General features: G+C 33.3%; 2 protein-coding genes across 26 annotated transcripts in view; both read left to right on the top strand.

The window, feature by feature from the left end:
* The first annotated feature begins 1,329 nt into the window (after nt 1–1,329).
* LOC107938091 (uncharacterized) lies at nt 1,330–8,372 on the top strand. Of its 14 annotated transcripts, none has more exons than XR_005927666.1 (10): nt 1,330–1,663; nt 1,768–1,822; nt 1,953–2,030; nt 3,324–3,441; nt 4,000–4,086; nt 4,835–4,932; nt 5,028–5,099; nt 5,240–5,378; nt 6,917–7,093; nt 7,307–8,372. XR_005927666.1 is itself a non-coding variant. In XM_041114660.1 (8 exons), exons 3-7 carry the CDS (start codon nt 3,411–3,413, stop codon nt 5,261–5,263), a joined length of 312 nt encoding a protein of 103 aa, XP_040970594.1. In that variant the 5' UTR covers nt 1,330–1,663; nt 1,768–1,822; nt 1,953–3,410; the 3' UTR covers nt 5,264–5,378; nt 6,883–7,337. The 14 variants fall into 14 exon arrangements, 9 of the variants coding, with proteins under 9 accessions (XP_040970594.1, XP_040970593.1, XP_016726640.1 ...); XR_005927670.1 differs by having other exon boundaries at nt 6,883–7,093; XR_005927667.1 differs by having other exon boundaries at nt 1,953–3,202; nt 4,835–5,099.
* Nucleotides 8,373–11,956: 3,584 nt separating this feature from the next.
* The window catches only part of LOC121229725 (probable acyl-activating enzyme 16, chloroplastic), a 20,284-nt gene continuing 11,952 nt past the window's right edge, over nt 11,957–20,288 (top strand). Inside the window, exons 1-8 of one of the 12 annotated variants that reach the window (XR_005927675.1) lie at nt 11,957–12,357; nt 13,264–13,422; nt 13,893–13,946; nt 14,032–14,112; nt 14,671–14,761; nt 15,533–15,638; nt 16,908–16,972; nt 17,098–17,197. Coding sequence is in view for 1 of the 12 variants with exons in the window: in XM_041114664.1 (XP_040970598.1) it covers nt 13,312–13,422; nt 13,893–13,946; nt 14,032–14,112; nt 14,671–14,761; nt 15,533–15,579 (384 nt within the window). In the remaining 11 variants the exon portion in view is untranslated. The other 11 variants (XR_005927674.1, XR_005927681.1, XR_005927676.1 and 8 more) reach the window with 11 other exon arrangements.

Genomic DNA, 20,288 nt, shown 5'->3' with positions numbered 1-20,288 from the left:
CAACACTGTATGTCAAGAAGCAAGGGACACAAACACAGCTCATTGTATCCCTATATGTTGATGACCTGCTGGTGACAGGAGGAGATCGAGCAGTGCTGGTCGATTTCAAGACCAAGATGCAAGAAGTATTTGAAATGTCTGATCTAGGGGAAATGTCTTATTTCCTTGGAATGGAGGTGACTCAAGCACAAAATGGGATATTTCTAAGTCAGAGAAACTTTGCCACAAAGATTCTGACCAAGTTCTCCATGCAAAACGGTAAAGCAACTAAAACACCTGTTGCTGTTGGAGAAAAACTATCGAGCCAAGGTGATTTTGAGAAGGTTTGTGAAACAACCTACAGAAGTCTAGTTGGTTGTCTGTTATATTTAACTGCCACTAGACCAGACATAATGTATGCTGTAGGATTGCTCTCAAGGTTCTTGCATTGTTGCAATAAAAAGCATTTACAAGCTGCTAAGAGAGTGCTTAGATATGTCAAAGGCACTTTGAGCTATGGTTTAAGGTACAGCAAGGAAGGAAATCTGAAGCTGGTTGGCTACACTGATAGTGACTGGGCTGGCTCGATAGATGACATGAAAAGCACCTCAGGGTATGCTTTCAACCTTGGTTCAGCCATGTTTTGCTGGAGCTCGAAGAAGCAAAGTCTGGTGGCTCAATCTACTGCTGAAGCAGAATATGTGGCAGCTGCAAGTGCTGTCAACCAAGCCATTTGGCTAAGGAAAATCTTAGCTGATTTGAAAGTGCATCAAAAGGAAGCTACTGAGATCTTCTGTGACAACCAATCTTCAGTTGCAATTGCTAAAAATCCAGTGTTCCATGGAAGAACAAAGCATTTCAGCATCAAGTTGCATGTTTTTCGAGAAATGGAGCAAGCTCAGGAAGTGAAGCTGATCCATTGTAATTCTGAGGATCAACTTGCAGACATTTTGACTAAAGCCCTTAATGTCACAAGGTTCGAATGTCTAAGAAGGAAGCTAGGTGTTTGCTCCATGCAAACCAAGGAGGAGTATTGAAGCAATGGTTAGCATGTAGCAATCACATGTTTTATTATTATTATTATTATTATTATTATTATTATTATTATTATTATTTGGATGTAATAATGTAACTTAGTTGTATTCCAACTAAGTTTGTTAGTGGTAGTAGGTGGTGATTTATTTTAAGTGGATGTAATGATGAAACTTAGTTGTATTCCAACTAAGTTTGTTAGTGGTAGTAGGTGGTGATTTATTTTAAGTGGATGTAATGATGAAACTTAGTTGTATTCCAACTAAGTTGTCAAGTTGTAAGCTTGTATAAATAGGCTTTATGCCATTTTAAAAAAATGAATGAATTCAATCAAGATTTCATCCATATACTCTCTATTTTAGCTTTGCTTAAAATTTATTTCATTTTTCTTCTTTGTTTCTGCCGCAAGTCTCGATTCTTGCTCGGCAAGCTTTTTGTTGAACCTTGCTATTTGTTGCACTTAGCTCCAACAAAATTGCTTTGGAAATGATTTATTATTTTCAAAGGAGCCCATAGTAATGGGTGGTTCAAATCCGAATAACAAGGAGGATGAATTCATTGAAGCAAAAGATGGAACTCTAGAAACAAAGGGGAGCCTTGGTGTGGAAACATCACCATCTGTTAAGATCCATGAGAAAGGAGAGAGCAAAGGGTAACTATAATCTACTCGGATTTCATCTTTCCAATTTGCCATCACTTTTTTTCCTTGCCCTCTGTCAAGTAAGATGCTGAGATAAGGTTTTTCATTGCTGCTAGATATGAGTGTGATGTAGAAATTCCACTTCCTTGTCAAAGCGGGACAGAACAGAAGGTATGTCTTCTTTTAGGATACGGTTTTTTTAATATATACACATATATGCATATTAAAGTTTGAACTGCCATTAGATGTTTGCTTGATGTTCTGGATTCATGTATAACGTTTAAATCAGAGCTCAATGCAGGAACAGAAATGAAAGGTCCAAGGTTGAGGAGGGAAAAGCTATAAATAGAGGAGAGTAAGGTGGGGATAGTCTAAGCAGGTGGGAAAACTAGCTATGTTCAATTTGTTTAGCTAGAGAAAGTTGCAAGGAAAGGAAAGGGAACATTTGATTATGCCTTGCCTTGGACATTATTATCGTCATCAACAACTTGAAAAAATATAAATAGAGTTGGAGATTGGGTAACAGGGGATGCTGGGTTTTCTGATTTTCTCTAATCGACACACTTTTAAGTAGCAGAAAATGGTTAAGAGGCGACACTTTTTTTTGTTAACTGCCTAGAATTGAACTAAGCTCTTTTGCAATTGCTATTCCTAATCCCAGCAACTACTCCATCTGTCAATGTGTAATGTTTCATTTCTCTGCTAATGATGGCCAGATCCGGTGGAAGGGTGGTTGCCTTGCCCCACCTGGAGCCGATCCAACCTTGGAAAGATTTCATCAATTTCGATGTCCACAGAACCCGGGAAAAGACCCCAAGTCAATTAAGTTTTGAACCATTGACATGAAATTGGAAACCCCATTTCGCCTGGTGTTATTGGCGTAATAATTGCAGCTTTGATCCACCGGTTCTATTGTGTGTATTTATATTTTAAATTATAATTTCAACATACTAAAGGGTCTGAGATAATAATTAGACCAGAATACTAACAAAGCCTAACAAGGTCAAACTAAAATGGTCATTGAACTTTGGTGATAATTCTTTTGCCATTGAAATAAAAGGTTTTGGTCACTTTGTTTATTAATAGCCGCATTAATTTAAGGGTAAATATACAATTTCATCTCTGAATTATAGTTAATACATTCCATTTGGTACTTTTATAATATTTTAATGATAATTTTAAAATGAATATTAAAAAATTTGAAGTATAAAAAAATCTTGAAAATTCCGAAAATTTACTATTTATTATTTGAATTTATAAAAAAAATTTAAAATTATAATTATGTAAAAAATTTAAAAATCATAAAAAATTTAACAATTGTATAATAGTTTTGTTTATTATCAACTTAAAGTGAACAAAAGTTTCAGTCATCAACTCCCCAAAATCAAATTTTTAATAAAATCAAATTGCCCAGAACCGGTCCCGCAGATGTGAATTTAATAAAATTTAAAATACTTTGCTTTTCTGGTTTGTTCAGTAATCCATACTGAGCTTTATGTCATTGGAAACCCACTGCGAATTTAACCAATGTGTATTTCCACTCAAGCTCAGGTCAACAGAAACTAACAGAGCTAAGGGGTTTTACCTATGTTTTCTAGCTGAAGTTGGCCTTTGCTCTGTGGTTCCAGAATGGCCAAATTTAAAAACTAATGCAAGTCTGTGAATAATGCAGGAACCCACAGTGTGAATTGAGTGTCCATCAATAGTGCTGTAACAACTAGTGTAAAGCCAGAGTCCACTGACAATGCAGTGACCCCCAATGTCAAGCCAGAATCACCTGGGAAGATTTGGTAAGTATTCATTAACTGAAAGTTTTCTGGTGATCTAAAAATTCGAAAGTTGTGTTTGATGTTTATCTTTAGATATATGCTTTTTTGAAGTTTTTCAGAAGATCTGATAGGAAAGTCGTCTTTTAATGTTTTGTTTTCCTAGTGAATAGTCTGCTTCAACATTTTAATCTTATTCATGTTTCCTTTTCATATGTGCTAATATTACGAGCTTCGACATCTAGTAACATTTTTTTAAGAACCTTCATAAAGGCTTTTAACAGCTACCATTTCTTCTAAAAACAAATGCTTTTGGTTGTATCTAACCAAGTGAGGGCCTTTATGATTTTAAAGCCTGGGCAAAGAAACATGTTCTACATTTGCATGCTTGATATGTTGCTTCACGATGAGTTTTGTGGAGATAATCACTACTCAGAGCTTAGTTTCATGAAATGTCATTCTCATACGTGCAAATTAATTTGTTGTCATCATGGTGTGTTAATATCAACAACTTAATCAAATCCCCCTTTCTTTTCCTGGAAACCTTCAAAATTCAAATGATGTTTGTTTTGTTTCTTTTAGGTGCTAATCCTGGATTTCAGGTGGAACGAAAACTAGAAGTTGATGACCGAAGTGAAGTGCTACAAATAATGCAAATGCAGGCTATTGGTATATATTTTTAATCTAATCGTAGCTTGGATATCTTTAGTAAAATCCTCCTTAAAGTGGAAGTACGTCACTTGAGCAAATGTTTGAAAAAGAATCCACTCCTTATTATAATTTATGCACTGGTATCTCATTGATATTTAGCAACCCAATCAAGATATCCAAGTGCAATAAAATGCAAAATGTATGAAGGAAATCTTTGTCACAAGATCTGTAATTAACTTGGAAATATAGTGTCATGAAAATGACTGCATAAATTGGAATTGCCAGTAGATCTTTTGCTTTCGATAAGAATTCAATGTATCCATTGGAGAAAGACTGAAATCTCATGGCGATTTCTTAGAGCTCAATATATTGATGATGGTTATAGATGATTCAAAGGTTGTAATGTGTTAAAAGGATATTCCGAGGGTATTGTGGTGGACTTGTGGTAGATTATTTTTTGCATTTTATAGTAGGCCGATTGTATTGCTTTTAGCTAGATTTGGTCTGCATGAAGTTTTATGTCAGGTCCCAAAGCATTTTTCCACATCAGGTAAATTGATTCCCAGGGGCTCAATGTACATTAGATTGAGTTGTATGGTAGAAGCTTAAATGCCTTCCAGCTTAAGATAACTAGCTTGTATGATCAAAATGTTCTCATTATCTACATGATGTTAGAGCCAGAGAACCTTTAGACAAGCTGTCTTGATGCCGAATCTGGTTAATTCGCTTCACACTACCATTTATATCTCAATGTTCTCTGATGCAGCTTCTTCCAATGCAGTCTGTGAAGCCTTGAAGGATGAACACCTTCAAAAATTTATCTCTGATCTCGATAGCTCCCCAGATGCATTGAATATCAGTGATGTTATTTCCACTTGAAAACCAAGACCTGAGACTTATTTTCCTTTTTGCTGATGTTGTTTGTGTGCCTACTGAATCGTGTTTTTACCTTTTGTTAGGAACTCGACAAAGCTATGGGACTGGATGTTTTTCGCATTTTCGGTGATAAGGCATCTTATCATCTTCAACCAGTTCCGTCTTATATTTCTACTTTAACAATATTCATATTTTCTTCTTCGCCTGTCGGGTTTCTGTATAATTACACTATTGTTGCCCATCAGAACTTGGAAATGCCCAAAGTTTAACTGTCTATTGTTTTCTCTATCATCAGATTTTATCCGCGATCAATCAATGACCACATATCATAAGGCTTCTGAAGTTCTTTCTTCGAATACGTCAATGCCAATATATTTATGTCCAAGTTTTTCTGCTAGCTCAGATGAGAAATCATCCCGCCGTCTCTGAGCCTGGTCAGTGCTCGATGTTTCTGTATGTTTAGTATTTTGGTTAATCATTATTCATATTTTTCTTGTGTTAGTTTTCATCTCGACGAAAATGTCTGTGATGGCCTCCATGTCATTTCTTTTTGCAGTAGATCCCTACAATTTCCTTATCTCTTTCAACTCACAGTTAAATTGTTTGTTCTTCCTATGAATGGTAGTATTATCATGAACACTCAAGCTTTACAAGATATGATGTTTCAAATATAAGTAAAAATTTATTGTTCCAAATCTTGCGATGGGTTAAAATAGAGCTTAAATCCTTCAAGGAAGGTCTATTGTCATAATTAGTAATACTAAAACCCCAAACCCCAATTTGCAAAGAAAAAGATTATATATGATTATAGAATGTAAATCATGTAAATATATAATTTCTGTTAAATATTGTAATTCAATAGTTAATGTTAATATGTATTTGATTGGTTGGAAAGGTAGATAGATAAAATTAAGCTAATAATGATTGATGAACTATTAACCAAATGTATCACTAAATTTATTATATCAAATTATAAATTTTTTAAAGGGTAAAAAATTAAGAGGGACTAAATATAAATTTACCCTATTTAAAAAATGTATGGTATTTAAGGAAGTTTAAAAAATTCAAGAGGGAAAAATAGAAAATGTTCACTTTTTTGAATAGGGGCCCAAACATGTAAGTATTCCAATTTGAAATGGGATACCACAAGCTAGGGAGCTTCAAAATTTTAGGGGCTAGTCCCCTGTGAACCCTGTGTAAGCTGGATTTTAAATAAGCACTTGATTTTAATATTATAACATAACTAGAAAGAAAATTCTATACTCTGCAATGTCCCAGCTAATATATTAAAAAAAACTTTTAAATTACTACATTTTAATTAAACTAAATATTAAGATAAAAAATTGTGTTATGAATATTTACTGTTGCATTATTCGCAATCTGAACCTACTTTTATGTTATTTGGACATAATGCTTTGGATTTTTCTGTGTAATCGTGTAGAATTTTTTATCCGGTAATTTTTAAATGTTGTGCTGTAGTTAATTTACTTTCTTATTCTGCTCCGACTTTATTCCTGTCATATCCCTTTTCAGAATAAGCTATTCCTAGGATAGACTGTATTTTCTCATTCCGGTTCACAATTTTTAGCCTCTGGTTTAAGAGTTTTAGTGGCCGATTCAATTTTTTTTCTTGTCTGGACCGGTGTACCTGTCATACTTATTCCACTCAGGGATATCCCATTCCAGGGATAGCCCGGTTCGGTGGTGTCCCACAAAGGTATAACCCGGCTTCGGTATATCCCATCCATGGAATGTCCTGTTTCGGTGTTTTATGTTTTTGATTATAATTTTTTGGATATTTTTCGGTCTTTTGTTATTTGAATTATTGGCGATCAGTAGTAAAGGGGGAGAAGGTATGCCTTTTTTCGATCTGTTTTCCTTTTTGTTCTCTCAATTACTAAACTTGTTATAGTTTATTTTAAATGAAATAAAACACAGTTCATCCTCATCTACTCAGCTACTATAAATTTAGGGAGACAAGATGTTTGGGAGTATGATTCAGTACTTTTCAACGAAACCGAAGCCGAAAATGAAGCCAATCGAGTTGAAAACGTCGCCAGAGCAAACGCAGACCATAACCAGAGTCATCTTTGACATTCTCAAGGAGCATGGGCCCCTCACCGTCGGTGATACTTGGGAACGAGTCAAGGTCAGTTGTTTAGTAGACTATAATCTGTATTCATTGTGTATCTATATTTGTTGTTTCCACATCTAATTAAGCCAAGCCCAAGAGTGAAGTAAGGGCAGTGCAGTTTTATCGTTGCATAATTTTAGGATCTTGAATTCCATGCATTATTGTTTTTTTCACGCTTTACTTGCCTGTGCTCGACATAATGGAGTAGAAATGTGTTTATGAGTTCAGGAGGTTGGATTGAGAGGACTTACAAGCAAGAGCTACATGAAGATCGTGCTGAGATGGATGAGAGGGAGACAAAAGATTAGGCTAATATGCAACCATGTGGGGCCTTCACTAAACCAAGCATCAGCCACACAAGAGCTGTCCATAATTCCTCAACTTCTACAACTAGTTTTTCTGTCGATACTTCTAGTCCAAAGTCGTCTTCAGGTTAGGTTGTAGCACGCTTGTGCTGGCTGCAATACCATCACATGTACTGTTTTTTGCAGTACTGTAATACAATTGTTCTGTTGTCATGTTGTGGAAATTTTACCCTTTTCTTCCCTTATATTTTCGATTTTAATGTACAAATTCCAAGTTCGATTACTTATCATCATTTCTGCCATTCAGATGGCTCGATAAAAAAATGGAAAACAAAGTAAAAGAGCTAAGAATTTATTAAGGATTTTTTTTGCTTTTGTTTCATTGAACAAATTTTAAAGAAGCATAATGGAAATTTGAAATTTCACAGATGCTAGCTGGTGATCAGGGTGGAAATTAGATCATTGGGATATTGAAATGATCAAATGACTTTTATCTTCTGTTCTGCTTACTTGATGGTTAACTTAACCACTTGAATGTCAAATAATGCTCAAGAACCTATTATTTGCCTATGCTTTAGGGAATAAGAGGCATTTATTTTTAGTATATAAGTAGTAAAAACCTGTCATCCTTCTTTAGGTCTTGAAGGAGGCCTCTAGGCTTTATGCTGCAAGTTGGGTAAGGGATATTGGTCCTGATCTTAGACCAAACGATTATAAGAAGGGTGATGGGACTGAAGGTAAATCCAATGGAGATACAAGTAGGAGTACAGAGACTGAACCTTCAACCTTGGAGGATATTGGTGAGGAACTTTACTTTGTGGTTTCTTATCTTGAAATGTTTTGATGTATAAGTTGTCTGTAATGAATCAAGAACTATATAGCATGACTTGCAAAATATGCGGCATATTATATGTGCAATAAACCGTTAGATTCGTGCTTGAGACATCTTATGGAGGTCAAGGAACAAAGTCCCATAATGCTTGAGTTCAGTTAGGTTTTCATTTCAATTTCCTTTTTCAGTAGAACTTGTCTGGAGGTTCAATTTCCTTTTTCAATTTCCCGGTCAGAGTCATCCGTGACTGCATTTTGTTTTATTATGTTGTTGGCACCTGTGTTCAAGTCTTAGATTTTATGCTTCCATTGGCATATTTTTGGTGAATCCCTTCTTCACCAGGCCAAGGTTCAGTTGTTAAGGAAGATATTAAATTACTGTTTATCTCCCAACACTCTTAGTTATCTGGGTTTCATTGTCTAGAGCCATTACAGTGACGATCGTACCATTATCTTTTGCTACCCAGGTACCTTTTTTTTCTTCTTTTTGGTATCACCCTGAAGAATGATAGTATGATATGCCATCTGCCAACATTCTATTTTCTGAACATTTTAATATATATATTTCTTTAATTGATTTTAGAAAGGAAATTTTTAACTCATGATAATTTCCTAAATATTATTAGTTAATATTTACAAGCCGAATATGATTTACCTTGTTGGTACAGCTTTTCTTTTTCAAGTAAAATTTTTTAGGCCAAATTTCTCTCGTCTCACCTATTTTTCTGGTATTATAGTTTATCTTGTTGAATTTTACATGGTTTAGGGTTTATGATAAACCATTTCATAAGAAATTTCATGCTTTAATTTATACCCTTTTTCATGTACATAAGCATATTACCAATTAAACACTTGTCGTTTCAATGTATTTCATTAAGACTAAGCATGATATAATCCAATCATAAGCTTGGCACAAGCCTAAGTATCATCCACAACTCATGTTATAGTATCAACTCATAAATCACTTGAAATAACATAAGGTAAGTCATATAGATGAACAACATTATTTGAAATCTTCAGTTTCATGAGCGTAAACATATTTTCATTGAACATTACCTTTTCATTCTTTGTCATAAATTCATGACATAAGTGATTTGAATACTTACCATTCTTTCTCTTTTTATACCCGTTGAACCACTTAGAATAATATCGAATATACGGGAAAGCTCACACAAAGTGTGATAAACATATAGTCGTAGTTGACATGAACTGTAAAATGAGTCTACTCAAATAAGCTGTCGATCGGAATGTAAGCTATACGATGCTGCTTAAACAAGCTATTTAGTATCCGCAACTAATGTTGGACCATCGGTAGGAAATTTAAGACCAACATCCAAAACATGATAACCTAGGTTTGCTCACATAAGCTATCGTTCGGAACGTAGCTACATTGTGCTCTTCACACAAATTGTTGAGTATCCGCAACACATGTCTGAACTCAGCAATCGGTAGGACATTTACGGCCAGCACCCAAAATATGGTAACACTAATGACATATCATTTGTATCATATATATTCCTAAGGTTTAAACGGGGCTCGATAGTCGTCGTACGTCGTTGAATTTCCATTGTTTCTTGACAAGATAAATTGCGTAATAACATATATAAATTGATTCAATCACAATAGAATCATATACTAGCATTTAATTTAATCAACATTATACGAAATTCAATTCATACGAACTTACTTGACTAAATTGCAAAAATGACAAAGTATAAGGGCATTTTGGTAATTTTTAATTCTCTTTGATTTTCCACTCTATCTAGATCATGCTAGCTTTCACCATGGCCGAACCTTAAAGCTTAAGAATGACTTCTTCTCCTTTTTCAATTTAGTGAAGAAGAAAATGCAAATGATGGTAAAATATTTTGGTTTAATTTAATTTAATTTAATTTAATTTATTTAATTAATTACCATTTTACCCTTAAAAACTCAACCAAATTTCACCAAATGCCAAATCATGTTCATCCACTATCCTCTAAACTGGTTGAATTACTACTTTAGGCCCTCATTTCATGCATTTATATTCATTAGATACAAATAATGTTATGACCATTAAATTTTATCTTTACAATTCAGTTCTTTTTAATTAATTAACTATCAAAACATTAAAATTTTTCAACGAAACTTTAATATGACCTTTATAATATTTATAAAAATATTTACGACTCGATTTATAGAAACGAGGTCTCAATACTTTATTTTCTAAAATCACTTGACCTTAAGGTCTTACCACTTGAACTTAATTAATTATTTGAATAACATAAATTATCATATCAAAAACCTTTTTTAAAACCATATTTGGCTTGTAAATATTAACTAATAATATTTAGGACCTTACTCGTTGGATTTGTGGTCTCAAACCACTATTTCTGACACCACTGAAAATGAGTTGTTACAATAATGGCTTCTTTTTTGGGTTGTAGGTATTGGTCTTGTTGTCTGTCATGTTGGGATAGCTTCCCTATTCTTTTTGGTTTGTGATATTGGGTTTCTTTTTAGGGTCAGGTTTTAGGTGTTGGTGTTTGAGATTTTGGTCTTGTTTTAATAGTTAATGAACTTGGTCTGTCTTGTGCTCAGTCTGTATCAGCTCGATTTTAGTGGTTTGATTGGTTTCGTGTCGAGTTGGTATGGTTCGTTTTGATTTAGTTTGCGTACATCGGTTATGGTTTGGTATTATTTCAATTTTAGTTAAGTCTGTCCTTATTTTTTTGTGTTGATTTTTTGACCGATTTGCAACTATTTTGGTTGTCGTTTTGGGACCTTTTTATCCGGTTCTATTTTTTTTGGTTTGTTTCTGGTGATTTTGTTTCCTGTTTAGGTTTTTTAGTGGCCAGTTTTGTTTGATATTGTCGGGTTCGATTTTGTTTATAATCGATACACAACTTGTTTTTTTAAATCATTGGATGTAGGTGTCGGTGTTGTTGTCCTTTTCGTTAGTTTATAGTTACTATGTTTGTATTTTTCCGATTTGTATTTTTCCTCTGTTTTTCATATTACTTTTTTGTTATTGTCATTTTCTTTCAAAACTTTGAGTGGTATTTATAAGATTTTATTGCTAAGACATGTTTCTAAAAACTAACAAATATAAACTCAAATCATGATTTTTTTATGATACAAAACTCTCTGCTCCATCATTGATTTTTAATGCGTACATAAATATGTTTTTCTCATTTTAGGAAAATATTTAAAATGGTTGTCCGCCATGTGATTAGCCGGTTTAGGAAATTCCTATCCTAGAATTGGCTTGTTCGGAGTTAGGCCATATTAGAACAGACTGGAATACTAGATATTTTAAGATATCCTGGTTTGAAAATAACCTGGTTTGAGAAGCTTATTTAATAAAATAATATGTATCACAACATTTTTAAATATTGTTAAAAAATTATATTTATTGAACGAATAAAAAATATTATTTAAATCATATTGAGCATTAGTGAAGAAATAAATCAAATCGAAACTCCTCTTCTTATTAGTTTGAAATACCCAATAAGATCTCAAATTTTAGGCTTCTCTTTACTAGTCACCATATTTAACATCACTAATCTATCAAATTTTGACTTTCTTTTTTAACTTTTTATATATTTAATATAGTAAATAGTATTATTTTAAAAATAAATATATTCAGACATTGAGAATATTAAAAATGAGTGCATTAAATGAAATTTTGAAAGCTAAACAACTCAATTATCACATTTAATGAGTGTATTAAATAGCTAGTTACCGTTGGCACCTCTGCCCGTTTCATCAGTCTTTTCAAATCCCCTTCCTTTCCCATCGTTGGAAATTTAAATCCTCTCTCCTTCACTTTCCCAATTCTTTCACCATCTCTTTCTCTTCAAATTTTTCCTCTCTCATCCGTTTTCTTCTCTTCCTTCTCAATCGTTTCTGTTTTTTTTTTCTGATATGGAAATCACTTGCTTCATCCATAGATTTTGGGTTTTCAGCCCTAGGAAATATTGTTTCGGTTCGTCTTTTCAAATCTATGGATGTCTTTGTGGTTGTTCTTGTTGCATGCTTCGGGAAAGAAAGAAACTCTGGCTCTGCAAGATTCACCGGCAATGGCCTCTCTTTTGCAGTCAATCTCTATTACATTGATTCTTATCCCACAAAGACACGCTATTCCCTTCATCGTATTGCACGGTAATGTTCTTATCCCAATATCTTTTCTTTTCAATTTTAATGTTCATATGCACTCTCCCATGGCTTAAATTCATTATTTATTGCCCTAAAACTTGAGATAAATGGGGATTAGATGCCAGTTTAACTTGATACCCATATTTCTTTTATGGACATAATGCTTGAAGTTCAACTAAGACCACATAACTTCATTTCTAGTGAAATTGTTTAAGCAATTGTGCCTTTGTATAAATTGTTAAAATTCTGTTAAAGGTACGGGTTAAACATGGTTCTACTTATCAGGGAATTCGTTTGACAATAGGGTTATGCTGATAACGCTTTCTGCATAATATGGTGACTAGTCTAGCTAGCAGTCTGTGGAATCGACCAAACTGAATAAAGTAAATTAAAAACAATCATCATGTGTTTCTTTAATTTTCATTTTTCTTGAAGTATCCGTGTTCAACACATTCCCGGCCGTGGGTATAGCATATGACCCTCCAAATACATGAAAAGGTTATGTTACTCGGACCTGGGTGTAAGTGTTGGACATAGGCATCTGACTTGAGTATTTTCAGTTTTTTCTAGGATTGCATGTATTTGGAGGACTCTTGGAGGACCATATCTCGATGCCCGTGTCCGAGCATGTGTTCGAGATGAATTCAGACACAGTAGTTATTTTGGCAAAATGAAGAGTTGGGTTAAAATATAGTGAAAAACTTACCAAAAAAAAAGTCAAACATACCCATATAAGATGCGTGCCTCTACTCACACCCACTTGAGTCCAAGTAACATGTACTGAGTGTTGGTGCACTCATATGGTCCTCTGACTGTTTTTTTCCCTCCAAACTATCAAACTGGATGAATTCTAATGTTTGTTAGTCAGATGTTTCAACTCAGTTTGCCCTTTGATTTTTATTTGATCAATAGGGACTATGCCTAACAAGAAATTCGGAGGAACCTTCACATATTGTATCCATGTTCGACTACTTATGGTCTAAAACTATTGCTACAATATTGTGGCCATTGCATGTCTTACCAACAAAGTCTGTCTACAAAAAAATCCGCTCTGCTATTGGGATACAAAAGGTTTGATATATTAGCTACATAAACTTGTTATTGAAAAATTTTCTTCCAGCTTCAGAGTGAACTCTATTTATCAATCAATAAAACCTGCACGTATTGTCTATGGTTCGCCAACTCTTTCATTTTTCTTTTCTTTAAGGACTTGGGTCTGACACTTGTGTTTGACATATCACTGGACATTGTTTGGGGATATTAGCCGAGCCTTCAAATATATGGAAAAGCATACGCAAAATTAAACATATCAGTGTTGCTTACATACCCGTATTTGACACTCACACCTGTGTCATATAACGTAATGTATTGCAATTGAAAAATAAGAAACCTTACAAAGGAGAAAAGAAGAGGAACCCATATTATTATTTTTCCTTTTATGTGCAAAGATCCTTGTTGGAATGTTCCTTTTATTTTTCTTTGTTCAGCATTTCTAGTATTTCTGTTCTGGGTTTTATTGATTATTTTCTATCATCCTCTAGACTGCCAAAAGCAGAGGTGGAAGTTTTCCAAAGCATATTGAAAAATTTTATGAGGTTAGATGCTAATATGTCTTTAGTTTTCAAATGAGAAGGTTACTAGTCGATTTATCTCTTATTTTATGATGGCTCGTATGTGCAGACAATTGGTCTGGAAGTGCAGAATGGATATGGTTTAATAGAAACATCACCTTGCGTTGCTGGTCGACAACCTTATTATAATGTAAGACAGCTGTAGGTCTTTCTATTATAATATTCTAGTGAAACTATTCTCTTTCTTCCATGCTACCCCTGATAGAACATGTGATTTCTCCTAAGCAATGTGAATAAATTCTTAAAAAGAGAACTAATAGTTATATATCCGTTATCTCTGTTGCTCCTGCTCTTATTTTTTCTTTTAGTACACGCGTCTGACGCTTAGACAGACTTGGATACAGGGATATGTCCCTACAAAACATTCCAATGCATGGAAAAGCTTAAAAAAATTGAACACATGTACATTGGATACATATCCGTATATAAGGCTCGCACCTGACTCCAAGTAACTAGCTAGAAATCTACTTTTTAAATACAGGATATTGGGGAAAAATGTGTTTGAGATCAATTGAAAAGTAAACATGTTATGCTGGTACTATCTTTTCTTGCTAAGTTCCTTAATTAGATCAAAGGAAAGGATCTATGTATGTGCTTTGGTATTAAAGTGAGTTTAAGAGAGTTTTCGTAAGCAGTTAATAAAATGTAAAGAAAAAAATAAAACATAAATGGGGATTTTTGTTTTCAGGTTTACAATTCACTGTTTCGCGCTGTGTTTGAAATCTATCGATATGGGTCTGTCTGTTTCTTTTTGGTTGCTTTTTGGAGACTGATTTCAGGTATGAATCTTTACTTGGGTTTGTGTTTTCATTTCTTTGCCTTTGTCTTTGTTTTTGTTTTTGTCTTTTGCCTTTTCATTTCTATTTATGGTTTTTGGTTTTGAGGTTTAGACCTCACTGTTTCGTTTTGTGTTTCAAATCTATTGATCTCGATCTGTTTGTTCTTTTTGTTTGTTTCCTGTGTACTTTTTCGAGGTACAAATCCTAAGTTTTCTCCTCTGTTTCTGTTTTTTATGATTTATGCAATCCCCCTAACTATGTTTTTTTTATGGGAACATCTCTGTTTTTTAGTTTTTGATACATGCTTTTCACTTGAATTTATTTGAGTTTTTTTTTTTCCTTCTCTTTGCCAAATCCGAGTAAGGTTATCAAGCTTGAGTTCAACTTGACAATGACTGAATTGATTTGAGTTTTACTTGTAGCCGAATCCAAGTGACTTATGGGCACATGTATCTGGTTTTTACCCCTAGTATTGATGTTCATTTTTTAGATACGAGAGTTACACATTTTAATTTTAGATTAATTCTAGATGGTTGAGCCATGCATGATTAGTTGATTAAGGATTTTACTTACTCCGATGAATCAAAATAACTTTCTTTTGTGATAAATGTTCTCTTTCTCATTCTGTATGTTGGATTGATCTTTATGTTTAAATTATCCAAATTAAATGCTAATTATACTGCTATGACAGATCTCTGGTTAAACTTATTGTGAAGGGAAACTATTTGATTCTAAATGCTGCTTTTAAAATATTTTTGGCTTACCTTGCAGTGGAATTCAAAAGCGGATATCTTCAAGCCCCAATGCTATTAAATTAATAGTATTTTCATTCATAAGGATCAGCTTGGCATACACGGAGTTGAAGAGAATTTATGAGGTGATGGCAATTTTTGTGAAACTAAAGTTGAATTCTGCAGATTCCTTGTTAATGCTTTATGTTGTTATGCACTCTCCCATGGCTTAAATTCATTCTTTAATGCCCTAAAACTTGAGATAAATGGGGATTTTAGATGCCAGTTTAACGTGATACCCATATTTCTTTTATGGATATAATGCCTAAAGTTCAACTAAGACCACATACTTCATTTCTAGTGAAATTGTTTAAGCAATTGTGCCTTTGTATAAATTGTTAAAATTCTGTTAAATGTACATTCAAGGTTAAACACGGTTCTGCTTATCAGGGAATTAGTTTGACAATAGGGTTATGCTGATAATGCTTTCTGCAGAATATGGTGACTAGTCTAGCAGCCTGTGGAATTGACCAAACTGAATAAAGCAAATTAAAAACTATAATCCTGTGTTGCTTTAATTTTCATTTTTCTTAAAGTATCCATGTTCAACACATTCCCGGACGTGGGTATAGCATATGACCCTCCAAATACATGAAAGGTTATGTTACTCGGACTTCGGTGTAAGTATTGGACATAGGCATCTGACCTGAGTATTTTCAGTTTTTTCTAGGATTGCATGTATTTGGAGGACTTTTGGAGGACTATATCTCGATGCCCATGTCTGAGCATGTGTTGGAGATGAATTCAGACACGATAGTTATTTAGGCAAAATGAAGAGTTGGGTTAATATAGAGAAAAACTTACCAAAAAAAAAAGTCAAACATACCCATATAAGATGCGTGCGTGTCGTACCGAGTGTTGGTGCACTCATATGGTCCTCTGACTGCCTTTTTCGCTCCAAACTATCAAACTGGATGAATTCTAATGTTCGTTAGTCAGTTGTTTCAACTCAGTTTTGCCGTTTGATTTTTATTTGATCACAAAAAAATCCACTCCGCTATGGGTTAGAAAAGGTTTGATCTATTATCTACCTAAACCCTAAACGTTCCTTTCTCCTTTCTTAACTACTGTTTTTTCCATTCTTTTCAAATATTTTCCTTCTGTCCTGTTTTTTTCTCCCAGCCTCCTTTCTTGTCCTTCCTTTCTTCACACACACAAATACGGTACATTAGGTAGAGAAACCCTAAGTTTTGTTTATCGTTTCTGTTATTTGTGATTTTTGAAATCCCCTAATTCATTGGAGATTCATTTCATGGATGAATATGTATTTAACTTTGTTTCTTTCCTTTTCATCTCTGTTTTTAGTTTCAAATATATGCTTCATTCTACTAATCTTTTCAGTGGACTTTTGCCAGGGTTTCCTGTTTTCTTATTCAAAGAGTCACTGTTACGTTCCGTTGAAATTATGGATCTCGGTGTGGTACTTTTTGGTTCTTTATCTTGTACTATATGTTCTTTTTTTTTCTTCAATTTGTTTGTTTCCGTCTACTTTATATTTCCTTTTATTTTTTTCTTCGCTAAAGACTGTTTCGGTTTCTCTTTTAGGACTTCTGTTTTGGCGTTTGGGCCTGTGCCGTCCTTAGTTTATGGTCTTTTGGGCTTTTATCCCGCTTGGAGGCTGTCTGACCCTATTTGCAAATGCACAGTAAGTTGCTTCTATTGTGAAAGTCTCTAAATCTGTGTTCTCTTTTTGCATACTGGTTTGTGATCCATCTTTTGCTCGGGCCACGGATTTGGTTTTGTTTCATTTTTTTAGTGTTTTGGGTTGGGTTTGTTTTGGAATGCGTTTGAGCTGTTTTTATTTCCAGTTTTCTTTTGATAGTATTTAATTTTAAAAAGATTAGTAAAATATTTTTGAACATAACTGTTTAATTTTGAAGCAATTGTTTTAAAATTAAATAAGTTTAAAAAAATTTAATATAATTTAAATTTTTAAGGTTTTTTACTTCTCTCTGTTAATTTGTCCAAAACAGTAGTAGTGATTTAAAGAAGGTTTTAATTACCATAAATGTTACCGTTGCATTATTCGTAATCTGAACCTGCTTTTATGTTATTTGGACATCATGCTTTAGATTTTTCAGTTTAGTTGTAAAGAATTTTTTATCCGGTACAGATTTTAACTGGCCTGCTGTAGTTAATTTTCTTTCTTATTCTGCTCCGACTTTATTCCTGTCATATAGTGCCTGAATAGCTTCTTCAGTAGTTGCTTTTTTTGTCTGGATAATAGTTAGATAGAAGTATAATTTGTTCTGAACTTTCTTATTGCCGGCAGTAGGACGACATTTTCTGGAAATTAATTAACTATCCGTAAAAACTGGTCAGGTTTTTTTATGTTTTTAATTTTGAGTTCGGTGTTTTGATGTTTAGAAATTGCTGTTTTGCCATGTGTTATTATTGAGGTGGCCTGTGACTTACTTTGTTGTTTTATGCTGTTTATTTCATTCTGTTATTTTCTAAATAAGAGGACCTAAATTAAAAAAAAAAAAGGTGTCTAAAAAAATGACAGATACATCAACAAATAATATATGAAAAGAAAACATTTCTTTTAATTATTCTTCTGGAGCAATTTACATAATATATATAATTATTTCAATAGTTTTCCACTCTTTATAGAAATGCGAATTACCCACTAAACGATCAAAACTGGCATATAGGATTCCAGAGTGGGAAATTCTGTTTCTTAGTTTTCTAAAAAATTCTGTAGTTTTAAAAAATAATAATAATCTAATTGGGATGCTTGTTAATATTGATAGTAATTGAAGAATTGGAGAATTTCAACCGATTTGCTAATTGCAAAGGTTTTTTTCGATTTGGGTTCATATACGGTGGAGGATGTCAAGATTGTGTATGCATGTATGTTTTCTTTTTCATACTGCTAGGTGCTTGCATTCATTAGTAAGGATTGGGTATATTTCTTTAAAATAGTTGGGATTGTTCGTGTTCTGTTGGGTATGATTTGCCAATGGATTTTGATTGGAAGTTTTAGGTAAACCCATGGTATCTCTGTATATCAGCTGAATGGGAAGTTTTGTGTGATTATTGATATATCCATGTGGCGAAATACTCGGATTTGGTTAAGAAGAATTATATTCGTTTGTTACTAGCTTACTGAGGGAATTGAGTTGTATCTTTTAAGTGAATAGTTCTAGTCGCAACCTTAGATTAACATAATTTGATTTGCTTATTGGTTGATGGTTTTATGATGTAAAAAGATGCGTTGGATATATTCTCTATGATGTCAAACTAATTTCTTCTTCATTTATTGTCTTAGTTGATTTCTCAATGCATTCTGTTCTGAATAATTGTTCTTTTTCTTTTGAATTTTTTTGTTTTGGGTTAGCTACAGAATTTAAAAATTGTCTTTGACCTATCGTTGATAATTATTACCTTATACAAGTGCTGTTTGATTTTCTTTTTTTAATGTTGTCATAGTGTATAAATGTTAAGGGTTAAATATTTTAGAATTAAAAGCAAATAGAGATGATATATATACCAGTTATAATAATATTTAATTTATATTATACAATTAATATAAATGAAATAGTTTATGTAGTATTTTAATTCATATTATTTAATTCATCGGGTGAACAAAATATAATCTCAAATAGTTGGATGACTAAATTGTTCCATTTTTAAATTCCATTGATTAAATCATTCATCTTACATTCTTTTCCTATTTAGATACATAATATATTTTAATGAATTTAGGGCTCCCTGGTATTCTGGGATGTTTTTTTATGAACTTTGGATATTGGTAAATATTTTCGTTTTAGGGAGTAAATTCAGGTACAGAAATTCCATAGTAGTCTAACATCATCTATGTATTCAATTGAATGTGTTTTCCGTCTTTTAAGGATTCAAAAGTGATTTGTCTGTAATTTATGCTTTTGGTTGGTTTAAAATAGTTAACTATTTTAATGTGACAGTCCCAGATAGCCTAATGGTCTCGTGTATAAAAAACTGCTTTCTAGTCTGATGTGCTGCAAAAGAAAAATCTCTGATTGGCTGGATTATAAGTACTGGTGAAACCTGACCCATCAGTAATCGGCGCATATGATGACTTTATTAAATAATTCCCTGTGAACTCTACAATAATTAGTTTAATCGATCTGTCCTTGGGATATGTAGTACTCTTTCTATCCATATATAACTCTTTTTAGTTAATATCTTTCTTGCCCTGTTTTTAGTTAGAGTGTTTGTGTTTGTGAGATAGTAATAACAAAATTGAGCCCACTTTCCTTTAAGCATTGGTAATGACTCGGTTATATCGATTATTTGCATGAATTTGATCTTTGAATAACCTTCTTGTGTGTCTTGGTTTAATTCAAAATTTTTCCGAATTATTAATGTTGATGTGGAAATTTGATTAGGAAAATGTGAAAAAGTGGCTAATTTCTGAACTGTAAGATATAGTATGTTAGGGAACCTACCTCTGTTTACTGGTAAGTTCAATCTCGAGTGTTAATGAGGTTGATATCTTTAATCTACATTTTAATATTTAAGGCAGGGAATAGCTGTTTCCATTCTGACATTGGCTTTTTCATTAATCTCAGTTATATATATTTAGGGCCACTTTCCTATACAATGTTGTTTGATTTTCTTTTTAAAGGAAAAATACAGGTTTGTATGGACTTGTTTTTTCAAATAGAAATAGAAGTAAGAGACTTTGGGATCAATTAACGTCAATTTTAACTAGAAGAACATGGGTCTTATTTGGAGTGAAATCTTGCGTATCT

Source organism: Gossypium hirsutum, chromosome A05 (assembly GCF_007990345.1).
Source record: "Gossypium hirsutum isolate 1008001.06 chromosome A05, Gossypium_hirsutum_v2.1, whole genome shotgun sequence".
Taxonomy (NCBI): Eukaryota; Viridiplantae; Streptophyta; class Magnoliopsida; order Malvales; family Malvaceae; genus Gossypium; species Gossypium hirsutum.
This window is presented reverse-complemented; position numbering and strand designations above follow the sequence as displayed.

Coding starts and splice junctions, on each gene's coding strand:
- LOC107938091 (XM_041114654.1), top strand. CDS start 6,926: ATGTTTGGGAGTATGATTCAGTACTTTTCAACGAAACCGAAGCCGAAA. Junction 7,094..7,306: donor ATACTTGGGAACGAGTCAAG/GTCAGTTGTTTA, acceptor TTATGAGTTCAG/GAGGTTGGATTGAGAGGACT. Junction 7,511..8,020: donor TAGTCCAAAGTCGTCTTCAG/GTTAGGTTGTAG, acceptor ATCCTTCTTTAG/GTCTTGAAGGAGGCCTCTAG.